The sequence below is a fragment of the Esox lucius genome, chromosome 21 (genome assembly GCF_011004845.1).
Source record: "Esox lucius isolate fEsoLuc1 chromosome 21, fEsoLuc1.pri, whole genome shotgun sequence".
In the NCBI taxonomy this organism is placed as follows: Eukaryota; Metazoa; Chordata; class Actinopteri; order Esociformes; family Esocidae; genus Esox; species Esox lucius.
The window spans coordinates 21180644-21195876 of NC_047589.1; the positions used below are offsets into that span (position 1 = coordinate 21180644).

A 15233-nucleotide genomic window follows, 5' to 3' on the forward strand; every position below is an offset into this window, starting at 1 on the left:
TTCCTAGGTTCTGCACACTCAGGTGTGCTTGCCTACCATTGGAATAAAACAGTGTCTGGTCTATATTGGGCTTGTTATAAAAATATCTTTGATGCTAGCGCAGGTGGAGGAGTAGCTGAGTCATGTTACCTCTGAACGTTCCACTAAGCCAGGGAAGGCTCTGTCCAGATTATCATTGACTTAGGCATCTGTCTCTGCTAGTTAGCCTCTCTGTGTTTCTCTTTTCTCTCTCAAGCTATTTTCCCATGGAAGTTCCCCTCCACCGCTGTGAATGCTAACAGCGACTATAGCAATGTGTGCTGTTTATGTAGTTTTATAATGTGCTGACACAAGCAAGATTAATCAAGGTTGCCCTATAATCAGATTATTACATTGTGTTTATTAACCTGTATCTTTTATAACAGACTATTTGTGTCAGGACTTACTGCTCGTAGCAAAGGGTTTCAGATAACAGTGTAACGTCAAGTTAGTCTAATGTACAGCAATCCAGCAGTGATTTTGAAAAGCATTAAGTGATCACAGATAGCTCCAGTCTAAGGCAGGGCCTAAGGAAGGCTCAGCCTGAGCCAGCCGCACATAATGCCTGGGATCACAGTTAGATCACAGTGTGAGCGACACTCATTGGGAACGTGGAGATCGGAACATCCCGGTAGCTGATATGGGAGGATCTCTCTGCACCAGGGTATTTTATTCAAGTGGCCTAATTCCATAGTTTGAATCTAATGCATTATGGCGTACATGGACCAATGCTGTTGGCAGCAAGGTCATGTGACGGCTGAACTGTTTCTAGCACTTTAAGCCCTATTTTGTGGGTTATGCAAGATTCCTTTTGATCTTATTATTTGTATCGTATTAAGATTGTCTTTAATCTAATATAGTATTGCAATGTCAAAGGGCTACATATTGACTAAATAAGAGATAAAATAGATATTTTCATTATTTATTTATTTGTAAAACGTTATTATGTGTAGGTTAGTGACAGAACAGCTCAACTTAATACATTTTAAATGCCAGCTGTAACACAACAAACTGTAGAAATAGTGGGTTAAACATTTTCGGAGGGCATTGCCTCTTACTTTTTTGTTACAACGCGAATTAAGCAGATATTTGCTTTTGTTGGTGTGACAATTAACAGCAGCTCACTCTGATGTTCTACGAGTGTCCAGAGTTTGACTGCAGTGGATACCTACAGAGCTACTCTGAGAACGAGGAGATTAACAGCTGAAGTGTCAAGCTCGCTTTAAGTCGCTCCTCACTTTCCCTGTACCGTAGATTAACGGCTTCAAATCCCTTCCCTGGACCTGCGTTGGTAATTTCACTAAAACTCCCCTCATTGTGTGTTTGCTGATTGTGGCTTATGTATTTAACCTCCGTGTTTGCAGAGTAAAGTGAACGTTTGTTTTTAAGTGGTGACGGTGTTGGTAAACAGTAAGGAGAAAGAGACGAAGAGGAAAGAGAAGGAGGAATGGAGAGAAAGAGAGAGGGTGATTGAGAGAAAGAAAAAGAGAAATACACAGAGAGGGGAGAAAGCGAGCGAGAGGGGGAATATACAGTAGGGATGAGAGTGTGTATGGATGGGAGGATTGTTGGGTTTGGAGAGGGAGGAGAGATTTTAGCTGGCTTCTTTGATGGAAATATGCTCTTTTGTTATCTTTAATGGGAACTGTCCGAGGCAGATGGGGAGGAAAGGTCACTGAAAAGCCATGTGTCACGTAGCCACATACTTGTACACACACACACACACACGCATGCACTAAGGCACTTTCTCTCACACTGACCCACACACTCCTCCTCATCTCTCTTTCTCCAGCTCTCTGTCGTATGTGGTCTTTGACATTCATCTCTCCCATCTTTCTGTTTGTGCTCCTGTGTTAAGACACATCACGGCAGGCTGATGGCTGAGTACATCCAGACACGATGATTACATCACTTTCCACTGTCTTTCCCACAAACTCAAAGTGTATTAATGTGTCATGTTTTTGTCCAGCTTTTATCATCACAGCACAACACCGACACGGGTTTGCCAGCAATGTCCAGTTCTTCCCGTGTAACTCAAAGCGTCTCGGCAGCAGTCGGCGATTACGAAGACATTGTCTGTGTTGACAGCGTCCTGTATCATATATGAGCCATGAGTCGTACTTGCATTATTGAGAAGGTTTCCAAATGCACGCCAGCACGTGTTTACGTTAGGAATGGAAGAACCTGAATGTTTTATGAGTTCCATTATTTCCGGAAAATTTCCCACGACAGCCACCGTAACTAGAGGACATCCGTGGGGATTGTGTCCCATGAAATATTCAATGGGGTTTATAGAGTTGGTCCCTTTCACCATCGCAGTTTGATTCGCAGAATTAAATGGCAATGGATTGACTCACTAAAGTGTCAGGGAACAAGGTTCAAACATAGAGACTGATCTTATGCTTTCACTAATAATAGCTTCCTGAAATAAAAGCATAATACCTGCAAATTAGTTGATTGGTCTGGTATACGGTGGATATGAAATATCTAAAATGTTACAGAGTGTTTTGATGATTTCTGGGCTAACCGTATTTGTTTCCAAATGTATGGGAGTCTTACTTACAGCTCACAAACCAACCATTCATTTGGAGCCACTGTATATTATCCATCAACCGACTCCTTAAAGAACAGCTAATAGCGCGTCGTGTGAACTTTGAGTTAAAAGTGAATGGGGAATGACAGCGTGTACTACGTATTCTACCAAAGAGGAGGGGAGCAGGAGTGTTAAATTATTAACAGGTGGAGTTGGCTACAGTGTATCCAAGGGATGCTCCAAAACTCTCCATGAATGTTGTGTTGTTGTAGGTATTCACTTACATTCATGGCAGCGCGGGTTGTCCTATTCATGTGCTTGTCCTTTTTCATTTGGCTGTGTTGTTGGCATTTTATCAATACTGCAGAGACTCTGGTGCCATTCACAAAGATTTTAGTAATAATTAAGATGATCTTTAAGCTAGAAATGAGTGCATAGTTCTGCCTTGTTGAGGTTGAGCTGGAGGTGTGTCAACCAGGCACGCAGAAAGGCCTTTCGCCAGCTGGGTGTCAGGATGTGGAAAGGAAAGTAGTAATGTCATCTGCAATTACAGAAATGACCATGTGAGGATGTGACAAGCCAAGTGGTCCATACAGAGAAGAGAGGGCTTAGCACAGAGCCCTGGGGGACATGGGTAGTGAGAGCCTATGAATTAGACACAGATGCTCCCCACATCACGTGGTAGAAGGCGCTTGACGGTAGAAGGGAGGATCTGCTGGTTCACAAAGAGGACGGGAACAGAGGTGAGAAAGTGAGCCTGGGCAGTGTGATTCGCCTGGTTGGAGAAGAGGAGGGTGGTCTTGGTTGAGTAACGCGTCTTGAAGCCTCACTGGTTCTAGCTGCAGAGATGGATCTGAGAGGGACTATTAGAGAGTTGGTCAGAGATTCAAGTGTTTTAAAAAGAGAAAGGCCCGACAGGACATCATTGCTAAAAGAGGGTTTAAGTGTTGTTTTCTTGGAGAGCGACGAGTCAGTGAGGACAGTGAGTAATGGTACAGGTCTCCAGAGCTGATCTGGAGAAGTGGGGAGGAGATGGGGTTCAGGGCTGGTTGTCAGCCAAATGTCACTAGTTGCAGGTTTTCACTTGGAGAGAGGAGAAAAGTCTGTTGTGTGTGACAGTAGCTGAGCCTATTGAATGGTGTCCACATTTAAAACACAACGCAGCCAGAAGTGTAGAAAAACCCTTTATTCAAGTCTTTATGGAAGTTACTTACAGCAATGTCAAAGGATGTTGTCATTGCCTATCTTGCTAATAGGATAATAGTTTTATTTGTGGAAAAAAAGGGGAAATTATTCTCCCTCTTTTAAAGGGCCAGAATGCTGGACTGTCTTAGATAATTATGTGCACAGCGTCACCCTACTGTACTCAATAGGCTGACTGAATGGGGTTAGGGGTTTTCAAATGACTTTTGAAACTAGTTGACAAAGGGAGGAGGAATTAAGGAAGGAGGAAGTGGGTGGTGAATGTTTCCTTGGATTAGAGGCACAAGCTTGGAATTTAGGGCAATTGAAAGTGACTTTAGCAGAAGATTAAGAGGAAGAGAAGGTAGCCAGGAGAGAGTGGAAAGATGATTGTTCACCCAGCAGTTTAGTTTTTCTCTGTTTTAGCTGAGATGACTGCAGCCCTATTTGGTTAGTTTGCATTGACGGCAGAGATGGTAGAATGAAAGTGACTGGGAAGAGGTGTGGTTAAAGGAGATGTCATCTTGTCTTCAAGCCACAGTGTTGCACTTTAGACCAAATCGACATCAGTGCCCTTTTAAGATATTTTACCAGTTCTAAAAACAAAAGCAAACTGGTGTCAAACATTCAAGTCATTATCAACCGTCAACCGGCATGATAGTATTGTCATGACAACCCTTCACTCTCTGACAACACAGTGGTAAATGAGCTCATGATGGCTGCTGACCTGTTGGTTTCACTGACACAAACTTCACTGGAAGACTGACCAGGCAAAGCCACTGCCTTCAATGTGCTGCCTGAGTTTATGTAACCCTGCGCCAACCACGCACGTACACACACACACACACACACACACACAGTCTTTAAGAGAGTGTGTGGAGATGTTCTCACTTCTCAGTTGTTGGGGTGAGAACACTGGCCTGCACAATGTCCTCCCATCCCTCACCTTCCAACCTGTTGTTGGCATTAGACCAGGGTACACACACCCACATATACACACACACATGTATGTACACGTACACACACACACACACACACACACACACACACATACACACACAAACACCCACAGCCAAAGGGTGTCCACTCACTGAACACTGAGAGGTTTCTTTAATTAGAATCACTTTGATTTGCAGAACCAAACCAATCAGCTCAAAGGCTGTTCTATCGCTTCATTGGACATGCAATGACAGTTTGTGCATGAGGGATTTTCTTGTATGCACTTTGGCCCTAAAGGGTAAGTTATTCTACTTTTTAAGTTTTGGCACCTTTCCTCAGAGACAACTTGATATTTACTGCACCTCTCTTAGGAGACCACTCGATTTTGACAATTGCAGTGGGAAAGACAAAAGCTCGGATTTGCTCACTTGGTAGAACAATGTGTTTGCAAAGCTGGGACTGTGGGTTCAGTTTTTGGAGCTCAAAATGTTTGCATACTTTAAGTCGGTTTAATACCTGAAATTATTATATATAATATGACTCAAACCTTGTTTGAATGTACCATGATTGAATGATCAACGAGACTAAAGCAAATCAATTAACAAAGAATTACGTATGAATACCACATTCATCAGACCGATTTCTCTTGAATTTACCCACTATGATGGTTATTGTTTTAGAGTTCCCCCGGGGTACCCTGCCAAATTCATTTGATTGTGAGAAATGGAGAAAACCCAAAAAGCTAATTCAAATCAACACTTATCAACCGATGGACTCCATATTCACAATATCAACATTCTGCTTAGGTATTCCACGTAATCTTCCCACTCTCTTTGTGAGCTACAAATTGAAGTATTCTTAGCCAGAGTTGAAAAAGTACGGAGCCGACAGGGAAGCTACTCCCATTTGCACTGAGCTAGTTCCTTATTTCTTCTTTCTTTCTGACCTGGTACCTTGCATTGATAAGGAAGCTGAAATTCAAATTCAGGCCCTTACTCCAATAGTGTTTCATAGAAACCTAGATGGAGGTGGGGGTGTTGGAGTTCATTTGGATATTGGCATTCATGCAAAGGCTACACTAAGCTAACCAATCCTCTTGTCAAATACAGGTCAAGTATTGAACAAAACAAAAGTAAACATGGTGTCAAGTTTTGTTAGAATGTTTGGTCTTGTCTGAGATATCACATGTAATGCATAGTGTGACTGACAATGAAAATTAGCGATGTCTGGTAGAACCCAAAAAGGTCTCAGTTTCTGTATGCGCAGGTGCTGTCTTTCTGTTGCTGCTGCCTGCCCATGCTTGCCAGACAGCTAAACACACACACATACACACAAACCATTCCTACAACAATCTCCTGCTTTACAACCAAGAGCCAGCCAGTCTATGACCCCAGTGGTGCCATGCCTGATGGGCTAAGAGAAAAAGGGATATCAATACATTTTTCATATCGACCCTTGACATTGCTCCCAGCGCAAAGTAGCTAGGGTTTGCCAAGTTGGCCGACAATGGGCTTATTTTATCCAGAGCAAAAGGGCTGTTCTTTTAGCCCTTTTTACCCTTGCCTTAGAAATCTCCCTAATTGAAGTTGTCATATTCCCTTGACTTCCTTTCAGTAATGCTGTAATACTATTAGCTGTTCTGTACCTTGGGGCTGAGATCTGTTCAGTGATTCTATGTTTAAATATAAGAGCTATTAGGAGTCATTTGTATTTCCTGTCATAGGGTTTCTTTTGTCCCAAGATTTCTTCAAGAGATACTTTAGTGCATTTAACTTTTAACTGTTTACACACTATTCCAACTTATTTGCATACTAATCATACACTTGTATCATCGTTACTGAAAGATTCAGAAACATTATGACAAATCCCTCAAATGTTTAATAACAGCTGTTAAAGAAATATTTAATACCTGAACCAAATTTTTTCCCCAGTTTTTTTACATCACTTAATCTAGCATGTATGTCCTTTAGCAGGGGAGCTGACATTGAATGGGGCAACACATTGTTATTTATGAAAATGTTTGTATACAGTATAGAAAGCCAGCAAGCAAGTTTATTTATTTAGCAGAATTCATACATAGAAGCAATTAAATGTGCTTTACAAAGAAAATGAGAAATATAAAAATACAATAGAATAAAAACAAGTACTTTAATGAAAACAATAAAACATCATAATAATAAAACATAGAATAAGAATAGAAATAGAATAAAAAACAAAATAAATCATAACTGGAAGATTCCGTAGTAGGTTCCATGAGGAAGCTATAAAAGCTGTAAGGCTAACAGTGTGGTTAAGTTTAAGTTCTCAGTCATAACCGTGTGAAAAGAGAAGTGTTTTTAACCTGGATTTAAAATTTGATACGTTTGGGGCACGTCTAAGGTCTTCTGGTACTTGCTGACCTCAGTTCATGGATCTAAGAGCCCTGCTCGGTTTATACTCTTCAAACATATCAGAAATATATTCGGGGACTAAACCATTCAGTGATTTATGGACTAAATGCACCACTTTAAAATCTGTTCTGTAACTGCCTTGAAGCCAGTGCAAAGATTTAAGAACCGGAGTGCTCTGTTCTCTTGGTCCTGGTTAACATTCCAGCAGCAGCATTCTGAATGAGCTGCGGCGGTTTTACAGTCTTTTAGGGTCCAGTTGGGAGGCCATTACAGTAGTCAACCCTACTAAAGTAGTTGTTTAGGACGTAAACAACAACAAACAACAGGTCAAGTTTTCAGCAGGCTGGAGTCTTTCAGAAACAATCTTCAGTGTCTAAGTATGAGACGCAATGCTTTGACACAGTGCCCTTTTGACAGACAGAAGGCAAATCAACAGGATATAGCTGGGGTGTCTATCCTTTAATTCTTCAGAGTTTATTGAACATTGTTTCGTACCGGCGTCCTGGGTTGGTGGGAGCACAGTCCAATGGTGTGCGGGGTCCAGGGTTCTTGTTGCGGAGTTGTTCCCACACCAGGCTGAGACGCAGCTGGTCAGGATTATCTCGATGGTCCAGTGATAGTGTTTGGAGAGGACCCAGGGTGCTGTGACGTTTCTTTACTTGGTCCTTGAGGACTCCTCTGCAATATGTATGCTGATATACTTAAACAGCTGACTCTGCTGTTGCCCTGTTGATGTGGATTCGGGGGGTGTTCCCTTGTCTTCTTCCTGACGTCAACAGTCATCGTCTTTGTTTACCCGACGGTGAGAGGGAGCTTGTTGTCCTGCGCTACGATGGCGGTTTGAATGCCTCCTCCCGGTTGGCTGACTTGTAGTTGTTGGTTATCAGGCCTACAACCAGGGTGTTGTCTGAAACCTTAAGGACGGGTTTAGTATGGAGTCATGCAGTCGTGGGTGAACAGGGTGTAACGTAGAGGGTGAGGAGACACTCCTGGGCAGGTTCTGGGTTAATAACAGGGTGTCCACACTCAGTACTCTGGTCTTACAGATGAATTCATGTGTTGAACGTAGAACTGTAGTCTAGAACTATGGCTATGTCATGTTCAAATTGGACTAGGTTCACCGACTCTGAAAATATGCATTTGTCCTGGGCCTAAACATGCCTCAAGTACTTTGATTATAAGCCTCAAGTACAGGGTGATAATCATTAGGACACTCTACCTTTCAGCTACTCCTCACCCATAATACTCCTCACCCCTACTTCCCATCCTCCATTAGCATACAGTAGTCAGTTCAGCCAGCAAACAAGAGTGGTCATTGGACAGTGACGTACCAGCAGACGTTGGGGATCCCTCCAATCACAATATCAGATTTCGTACTATTTAATCATCAGCAAACCCACCCGCCACCCCTGCCTCCACCTGCTTGGTTGTGTTCTTCCCTTTGTGTGTGAGGATCGTTACTGCGTACCTGGCTCATTGCCGATGTGGTTTGCTATTAATTACATTATGATGTTGATGTCGTTGTTAGTAGTATTGTATAGAGGATCATGTTATGGCACTGAGTTTCCCCAGAGGAGGGCTGTCCAACATAGCTGTTACTACTTTATCTGTTTGTAATGGCTGCCAGCTCACACATTATGGTGTTATTGACTTGGTAGGCCCATTCCGGGGATTCTATTTGGAATGATTTTGAAATTGTTTACCTCATGTCAATGTTCTATTGCAAGGGTGTCAAACAGCTTCTACCGGGGGGCCACGTTCAATCTCAAACTGAGTCCAGAAGATCACGCTAAAAATGGGTTCTGCTTCCTTGCTGTCAGGGTATTGAGTTTTTTCCCCACCCTTTTTGTTCAGTCAGATTACCCATTGTTAATGTAATAGTGCTCATGTAATAGTCCTCATTGCCCATAGTGATTGTAAACACAAACACACACGCACACACACACACACACACACACACAAAACAGCATACACAGAGGATTTAAGCACACAAACTCTGCGCATGCTGCACAACCAGCAGTCAGTGTACCACGACACCTGGTCACTATACTCCTGGTTGGCTGAGATTCCGCATGTGTATCCACCTCACGGCGATCTACCAGTGCATGAAGTCTTCCCTCTCCATGTCCCCACTCCCTGAGTGAAAGTAGCATTTTGGGTACAGGTGCACACTGCTTAGGTGATCTTAAAGGTTAGGGTAATGGTTGTGACTAATGCTAGGTTTAGGGTAAAGGTTAGGTTTAGGGTAAAGGTTAACCAAGACATACTGTAGTCACCACACAAACAGGGGATCCCATCTGTAGTGATGACGTCATTGTGCTGGATGAACGGCCCCCTGGGTTCTCTTAACACAGTGATTGTAACAAGCTAGGAAACATCTGTTCTAGGAGCCAGCCGCTGCACGGCAGTACCACAGCAGTCCAAACAGAGAGTTCCCCGGGGAGTGTTGGTGTGGGGGGGGGGGGGGGTCAAGGAGAGAGGGGAGGAGGGAGGGAAGGAGGGAGTGAAGGAGAATGAAGGCAGAGGGGAGGAGGGAGTGAAGGAGAATGAAGGCAGAGGGGAGCCGTTGGGCTGAAGCAGCAGCCGTGGACTCAGCTGTCCTTGTTCGGAGCGACCGGGACCTCTCACACAGCCAACGGCGCTGTTTGTCCAGCTCCTGTGTTTTGACCTAGGGCCTCGAAAACACTGCTCCAGACACACATTACACCCGGTCAGATTAAGTGCAATATTCATTAATGTGCCTTTTTACTCGCCCGTCCGTGGAACCTTTTGTGGAGCTCACAGCACTGGCAGCTTTTTGAACATCTTCTGTTTCTGTTCACACTCGTTGCCTTTCTCTGCACAGTATGTCAGTGGAGACTTGTGACGCAGCTTTGTAGTCCACAAGTCCAATTGGATGTGGCATTCAGAGACACCACTCAAACTCCTGACCAAGAATCTCTTAGAACTTCATCACAGATTTTTGTGTTAGAACGCCTGACTTCAAAACCACGAATGATACAGAGCAAGCGGTCCCTCTGTTTTTGTAACAAGCACAAATGCTTTTGAAAGTTGTTTTTTTTTCTACTGCTATTCGTCACTTTTTACCTCAGCTGTTTACTCAAGCCTGTCGGGTTCTGTGAGTCTTCATATTCGCATTAACATGTGTGTAACATATACTTCAATGTTATTTGTGTAGCCAGTTTTATCTCTGTGCATGTCTGTGGGTGAGAGCGTCTGTGTTAGTGACATTAAACGCTATATCAACTTGTATATGTTTTTATTTGTATTATTTGTATGTGTGTGTGTTCAGCTAGCTACAACTGTTTGTGTATACTGTAGCAGAATGGTTTTGCAGATGTTTAGACGTCTGTCATTTGTTCTCCCTGGAGGCTCTTTGGAATCAAGTCATTTTGTGTTACTTTTGCTGGAGAACAGGAGATCATGTTCACCAAGTATTTGTCTAGGTAACTACAGCTGGCTACCTACACAATGTTTGCCTTTGGATTTTGGAAAAAATTGAATCCAGCATCAGAAATACCTAAAGCTGAAACAAAGTGTCTGATTATCTCTTCGGCAGTCCAGATTTAAGTACTTGCAGATGAAGACATTTATTTTAAAACAGAGGCACATAAAAAGAAATCACTAATAGTGTCACACAAAAAATGACATTTTTTTCTGGAGATGACTGGCTTCCATTGACATATATTAAAAAAATGTAGACCAGGGGTTTTAGTGGTGTAATTCCACACTTTTGGGTTCTGAGAGACCAGAGGAAATTACTTTTTAGGGATTTGTTTTTCATCTCACTGCTGCTGAGTGGAGTTGGAATATATTAGTGAAACAAAGCCACTCTACTGTGACTGCATGCTCTGACTATCAATTTAACTCTCAAGGGGAATGTGTGTGTGTGGTCATTGTGTTCGCTGCATGTTTGAACATTTGTTATATCATTCTGCTTCAGGGGTTACCTCAGGAGAGTTCTCCCCATTATAACTGCTCCTCTCACTGGACACTGAACATTGCTGTAATTGCAAACCATTTTGTTAACCCTGCACACAGCAGAGGCCATCCCAAAAAAGCCTGTCTATTCACTACTAATGGTGATTTGTTCTGTGTTTCCAATCTGGGAGGAGGCATGTACTTTTTTTGTTTGTTTATTAAATCTGTAGTATATATTTATTGACTTACAGCAGTGGTTCCCAACCAGGGCTACTAGGACCCCTGGGGGTACTTGGCCTCTCCACAGGGGGTACTTGACAACACTCATGACCCCATAGGCTTACTAGTGAAATGAACCCGAGGGGGTACTTCAGGGGTACTCCAGTGCAGTGCAAAATATTTTGGGGGGTACAGTAAATGAAAAGTGTTGGGAGCCCCTGGCTTACACCATGGGGTTTTGGCGGTTCAATCAAAATATTTGTCTTTTTTATACATATTTGTCTTTTTTATACATTTTATACATTCCTTTGTTGTTGTTTTCCCTCTGTATGGAATGTCTTCACCTGCGACAGAAATTAGGGTTCGGTTTGGGGAGTTCACTGACATCAACTGGGATTTGCTCTGATCCCACGAACTCTTTCGCCCTTCAGGGCCTCCAGGGCCCCTCATTGACCCACCTCATAAAGGCTCACGTTGTGTCGCCATATTGGGAGGTTTTGGGAAACAGCACAATATGGACCAAACTTACCTGGTTATGAAATCCAACCTACCCCCTTGTCTTTTCTCCCACCCAGGTGCTGTCGCTGGGTGCAGACGTTCTCCCAGAGTACAAGCTCCAGGCCCCTCGCATCCACAAGTGGACCGTCCTCCACTACAGTCCCTTCAAGGCGGTGTGGGACTGGCTCATTCTGCTCCTGGTCATCTACACGGCCATCTTGACCCCGTACTCCGCCGCCTTTCTGCTCAATGGCGACGAGGACCTGGCCATGGTGAACTGCAGCTACTGCTCCCCGCTCAACGTGGTCGACCTCATCGTGGACATCATGTTCATTGTGGATATTGTCATCAACTTCAGGACAACGTACGTCAACGCTAATGACGAGGTGGTCAGCGCCCCGTTGAGGATAGCGGTGCACTACTTCAAAGGCTGGTTCCTCATTGACATGGTGGCAGCCATCCCCTTCGATCTGCTTATCTACCGCAACGGGGAGGAGGTGAGAGATTGTGGGGGGGGTGAAGGGTATTCTGGGTAATTGAGTTTTTTAGGACTACTGTGTGTTGCAATATACAGTCGAAAAGGAAGGTTTTGAGTGAAGAACGGAAGGGTTAAAATTAAGAGACCACTGCAAATTGAACGCTTCTGTTACTCACTAAAAACTTTCCTTTTCAACTTTTTTTGGAAAGGAAAGAAAAAGGTGCAGTGGTGTCTTAATTTCTTCCAGAGCTTTATATTGGATTATTGAGATGCAATAATGGTCTTCTTAAAGGATTGATTTATGGAGATTGTCAAACGTAATCATGGTCTACTTAAAGAGGAGTTTTATGGAGATTGCCTGATTTAATCATTGTTTACTTAAAGGGGAGCTTTAGGATGTTGGGCAATGGAAATTACTAACTAACATTAGTGCAATGTCTAGAACATACCTCTAACTTCTTACTGGAGCCAGATACAGTGCATATAAAAATGGTATCACAAGTTACTGAGTGTGGGGAAATCAAGGAAGTGCTTCATTGCCATATCTCTTCAAAGTCTACAGCCATTTGACTGGATCCCTACAGAATTGTGTTTGAGTCTTGATTTTAAATATTTGATTCCATGATTTAAGGGTGGTTTGAGATAGCGGGCTATAGGTGAGATAATAGACGTTGAGCTTTTAGCACTTCCAAGGCTGGCAACCTTTTCCCCAACAGACCATAATGTACTAAGAAGTGAGGAAGTAGGCTTTCTGCATCTACATATTTAGATACAGTTTAGGGTACAGGTGAAATATTTATTTTAAACTGTACATGCATTTTTTTTTTAATCTGTTTTAGTTTGTCACAGAATGGATTTCTTTTCATCACGGTAAGATCCCGGTAAGACCAGACACTAAACAAACCGTTGTTCCTCCTTCTCCTGCCAGACGACCACTTTGATTGGCCTGCTGAAGACAGCCCGCCTCCTGCGGCTGGTGCGCGTGGCTAGGAAGCTGGACCGCTACTCGGAGTACGGTGCTGCGGTTCTCTTCCTCCTCATGTGCACGTTCGCCCTCATTGCCCACTGGCTGGCCTGCATCTGGTACGCCATCGGCAACATGGACGACAGCAAGAACATTGGCTGGCTCCACACCCTGGGCGAGTCGCTAGGCAACCCCCACAACAGCACAGTGCCCGGGTCCGGGCCCACTATCAAGGACAAGTATGTCACCGCCCTCTACTTCACCTTCTCCAGCCTGACCAGCGTAGGTTTCGGCAACGTCTCACCCAACACCAACTCGGAGAAGATCTTCTCCATATGTGTCATGTTGATTGGATGTGAGTACCACCTTGGAATATTAAGATGACTGGTACAGTTAGATGACTAAACCAAGTAGACATACAGTAGTCCAGTTCTCTTGGAATATTTCTGACAAAATTAGTTGGAGAGTTACATGTTTTATATAAATACACTCTTTGGAGTATTTAACTCTCCATTAAGCAATTTCCTTGATGGTGTTTGGTTGCACACACATATAAAGTAAGCAAACACACACAAATACCTACATACAAGCACACACACCTACGATCAATATGGGATAGCTGAAAGCTAAATCCAAATTATACACAGCATTATGTCCCCTTCCATTACATTTATCCGACATATATAAACAACTACAGTAGATCCTCTCTCATAGAAACATATATAGACTGAGTACATATAGACTCCAAATCTCAGACTTTGTGAAGTGAGGTCTCACTATTGGAATTAGAAAGAAATGTTGGGAGGTCAATCTGGTTGGAGCAGCTTTGTGGAATCCGAATTGGCTATGAATGTGTTAGCACCTACTAACTAGCAGAACTCAGTGAGGCTCTCCTCTGGTTCCCTGGAGAAGATGGATAAGCCTGTGTAGAGCTTGTGATCAGGAGCCAACCCTCCTGGCTAGTTAATTACACTACCGTTCAAAAGTCTGGGGTCACTTAGAAAGTTCCTTGTAAAGAAAAACAGATTTTTGTCCATTAAAATAACATAAAATTGATCAGAAATACAGTGTAGACATTGGTAATGTTGTAAATCACTATTGTACCCAGAAACGACGGATTTCTAGTAGAATATATACGTAGGTGTACAAAGGCCCTTTATCAGCAACCATCATTTCTGTGTTCCAATGGCATGTTGTGTTTGCTAATCCAAGTTTATAATTTTAAAAGGCTAATTGATTAGATTTAGAAAACCAAATAGAAAACCCTTTTGCAATTATGTTAGCACAGCTGAAAACTGATTAAAGAAGCAATAAAACTGGCCTTCTTTAGACTACTTCATTATCTTCAGTACCTGGTTGATTACAGGCTGAAAATAGCCAGAAACAAATAGCTTTCCTCTGAAACTCGTCAGTCTATTCTTGTTCTGAGAATTATATGTGAGAAATTGTACAACGTACAACAATGTGTACTTCTCCCTTCACAGACTAGAGCATACGGACCTTGTTTTTTTGCTCTATAGTCCATCTTCTCCAGTAGAGGAAACTCTCCTATCTCCAGGCCGTTGCTCCTTGTATGGGGCAGGTTTCCATAAAACTTCTGATCTCGTTATCCCACCTGCCAGACTCCTCAGGCTGGCCTGGTTTCATGGGCAGAGAAACCAGGGCAATTAGTGACGACAGGTGGCTCACATGTTCTCTGCCTCTACTCACCACCAGCCAGCCACAGGGTCCTACAGTCACCAGGCTGGGTTTGTCCACAGGGTCCTACAGTCACCAGGCTGGTGTCCACAGGGTCCTACAGTCACCAGGCTGGTGTCCACAGGGTCCTACAGTCACCAGGCTGGTGTCCACAGGGTCCTACAGTCACCAGGCTGGTGTCCACAGGGTCCTACAGTCACCAGGCTGGTGTCCACAGGGTCCCACAGTCACCAGGCTGGTGTCCACAGGGTCCCACAGTCACCAGGCTGGTGTCCACAGGGTCCTACAGTCACCAGGCTGGTGTCCACAGGGTCCCACAGTCACCAGGCTGGTGTCCACAGGGTCCTACAGTCACCAGGCTGGTGTCCACAGGGTCCTTCAGTCACCAGGCTG

The 15233-nt window shown here is 43.5% G+C and overlaps 1 protein-coding gene across 1 annotated transcript in view; it reads left to right on the forward strand.

Annotated features, from left to right (window-relative positions):
• kcnh2b (potassium voltage-gated channel, subfamily H (eag-related), member 2b) overlaps positions 1–15233 on the forward strand; it is a 173017-nt gene that overhangs the window by 145552 nt on the left and 12232 nt on the right. The window contains 2 exon segments of the mRNA XM_034289415.1: positions 11778–12197; positions 13107–13497. Coding sequence (XP_034145306.1) covers positions 11778–12197; positions 13107–13497 — 811 coding nt within the window.